Source organism: Penaeus vannamei, chromosome 11 (genome assembly GCF_042767895.1).
Source record: "Penaeus vannamei isolate JL-2024 chromosome 11, ASM4276789v1, whole genome shotgun sequence".
Lineage (NCBI taxonomy): Eukaryota > Metazoa > Arthropoda > Malacostraca > Decapoda > Penaeidae > Penaeus > Penaeus vannamei.
In genome coordinates this window covers 31,875,862-31,878,361 of record NC_091559.1, presented here as the reverse complement: position 1 = coordinate 31,878,361, position 2,500 = coordinate 31,875,862, and the positions used below count along the sequence as shown (strand labels likewise).

Genomic DNA, 2,500 nt, shown 5'->3' with positions numbered 1-2,500 from the left:
TTAACAACAATAACAATAATAATGATAATGATGATGATAATAATGAACTAATGAAAATGAAAATGAAAATGAAAATGAAAATGAAAATAATAATAATAATAATAATAATAATAATAATAATAATAATAATAATAATAATAATGATACTAAAAATGATAATGATGATAATGATCTTAACAACAATAACAATAATAATGATAATGATGATGATAATAATGAACTAATGAAAATAATAATAATAATAATAATAATAATAATAATAATAATAATAATAATAATAATAATAATAATAATAATAATAATAATAATAATAATAATATTAATATTAATAATAATAATAATAATAAATAATAATAATATATAACAACAACAACAATAATATCAATAAGAAGAATAGGAATAAGAAAAAAGTACAATACTAATAATTACAATGACAAGAATAATCAAAATAAAAGAAATAATATACCTGTAACAAAAAACATAATAAATTGAAGCTAACAACAGTACCTTATTGTTCAGGAAATAGAACTATCAATATTACTAGTAAACATTTACTGGACAAACAGTTCTTGCATTTTAACTTACTCTTTATAAAATAGGACATCATTAATCATAAATTAACACTAATATAAAAGCAATAGATGAAAAAATCTAAAACAGATGGCAAAAGCTATAAGCAAGGTTATTATCATTACAAAACTGAATTTGACTAGACCAGACAAGATTAAACAAAACTAAAAGAAAAAGAAAAATGTAAATGAACATCTGAATACAGGTACATAATTTATTCATGGATTTCATTTCTAAATAACCAATTATGAACACAGCCTTTCATGATTCTGTTAGTTCACTATCTATTTCAGTAAAGACTAATTACATTTACAAGAATACAGCAAAACTACTTCAAATGATATTAATTACAATCTATTAGTAAATATCTTATCAAGATATCTGGTACAAATTTTGCTGGAATCATCTGGAGAAATCAGATTCTATGAATAATTAGCAAAACTACTAAATCACAAGTGTCAAAATAAGATGATATTAATGAAAAAATAAATATAGAAAATTAATAAAATTTTATTAATTGACTCTACATCCCCATAAAATCAATGAAAATAGGAAAGAAGAAAAGAAAACAGAGATTGCACCCTACACACTTTCACTATTTATATCAATACTATAATTTGTAAGAAAGAAAAATACACAACAATGAAAAAGATTTAAAGGTGAATTTACAGTGAAAATTTTGATCTGACTGCCACAATACATGTACCCTCAGGTTTTCCTTTCCATTGGAGAAAATTGTCAAACAAGAGCAGAGACACTTACAGCAATGGTTAAAAACATTGGCAACATCATGGCAACAGATAACTTACCAAGGCATTCAGCTATCACTCATCCACTACCGGTAAAATAACCACTCACGGTAGGCGAAAAAATGGCAAAGCATCTTGGCAGTTTCACTTTCCTCTCACAAAAGTCAAATACACGAAATAAAAGACCTTTCAATTATCACCAAACTAGGAACTGTGAAAGCACTGATAACAGATGTTGACAAAGAATGAAGAGAAAAGCTCGGAATGAGATCAGGAAGCAAGAAAATCGAGCAAGAAGAAGAGGGGGGCGCGGCCGCAGCACCTGTCCCTCTCTCTCTCTCTCGCGCCGCTTTGTTTACAAACACAACCACTCCCCCTCGGCCGCCCTTTGTCGCGCTCTCCCTCTTATTTGACCCGTTTTCTCACTCTTCCTTCCTCCTCTCTCCTTTCTTTCCACTTTCCACGTGCCTTCCTCCTATTTCCTTTCCATCCTGGAGTCAGCATGAGGGATTACATAAACAGAAAAGGAGGAAAAGAGGATAAAAGATGTGAATAAGCCAGATACTTTAGGTTCAGACACTCACTCGTCGCCGTCTGGGCAAATGCCTGTATTTTCGTCGAATTTGTTGCAATACGCGTCAGGGGAATAGTTGAAGGTGCCATCCCGCTTGCGTATAGGTCGCCGCCGTCGCTGGTTGAGGAAGTGCCAGTGAAAACACGTATATGGCCGATGTTGCGTGCACTTGTGTTGCAGGAAGAGGCTACATTGCTCCACGCGGAATTCCTTCAAATATCTGCAACAAAAGCACTCAAGATCAGCTCAGCGACAAGCACATTGAACCCTGCACTTTATTTTCCACTATTGCACTAAAAACAGAGCTGTCATCACACACACGTACGTATAGTGTATAGGTTTTTCCGTCTGAGTGACCCAAAGAGCCTTGCTCTCCTGCGACTTCATTTTGTTTGTTTTCGTGCCACTGCGCACCCATCTGCGCACCCTGTGACGTCACACACCAGGTCTCAACAGAAGATCTAAGGTCATTCAAGTTTTTTGGGGCAACATAAATTTAATCTGTTATCGGATTTAGCAACATATTAATTTGTATTTAAAATCAAACCTTCTGTAAGCGTATCTTCATTTCTAGTATTTTCAAGCAAATGATTTTCGTCGCAGGACT

At 32.4% G+C, this 2,500-nt stretch overlaps 1 protein-coding gene across 4 annotated transcripts in view; it reads right to left on the bottom strand.

The window, feature by feature from the left end:
• LOC113805444 (RING finger protein unk) overlaps positions 1 to 2,371 on the bottom strand; it is a 25,398-nt gene extending 23,027 nt beyond the window's left edge. For all 4 annotated transcript variants that reach the window (XM_027356432.2, XM_027356433.2, XM_027356434.2 and 1 more), the window contains exons 1-2: positions 2,219 to 2,371; positions 1,904 to 2,113 (exon numbers count right to left, since the gene is read on the bottom strand). In XM_027356432.2, the coding sequence (XP_027212233.1) occupies positions 1,904 to 2,113; positions 2,219 to 2,280 (272 nt within the window). In that variant the 5' untranslated portion in view covers positions 2,281 to 2,371. The remainder of the gene's footprint in view (positions 1 to 1,903; positions 2,114 to 2,218) is intronic.
• Positions 2,372 to 2,500: the final 129 nt, after the last annotated feature.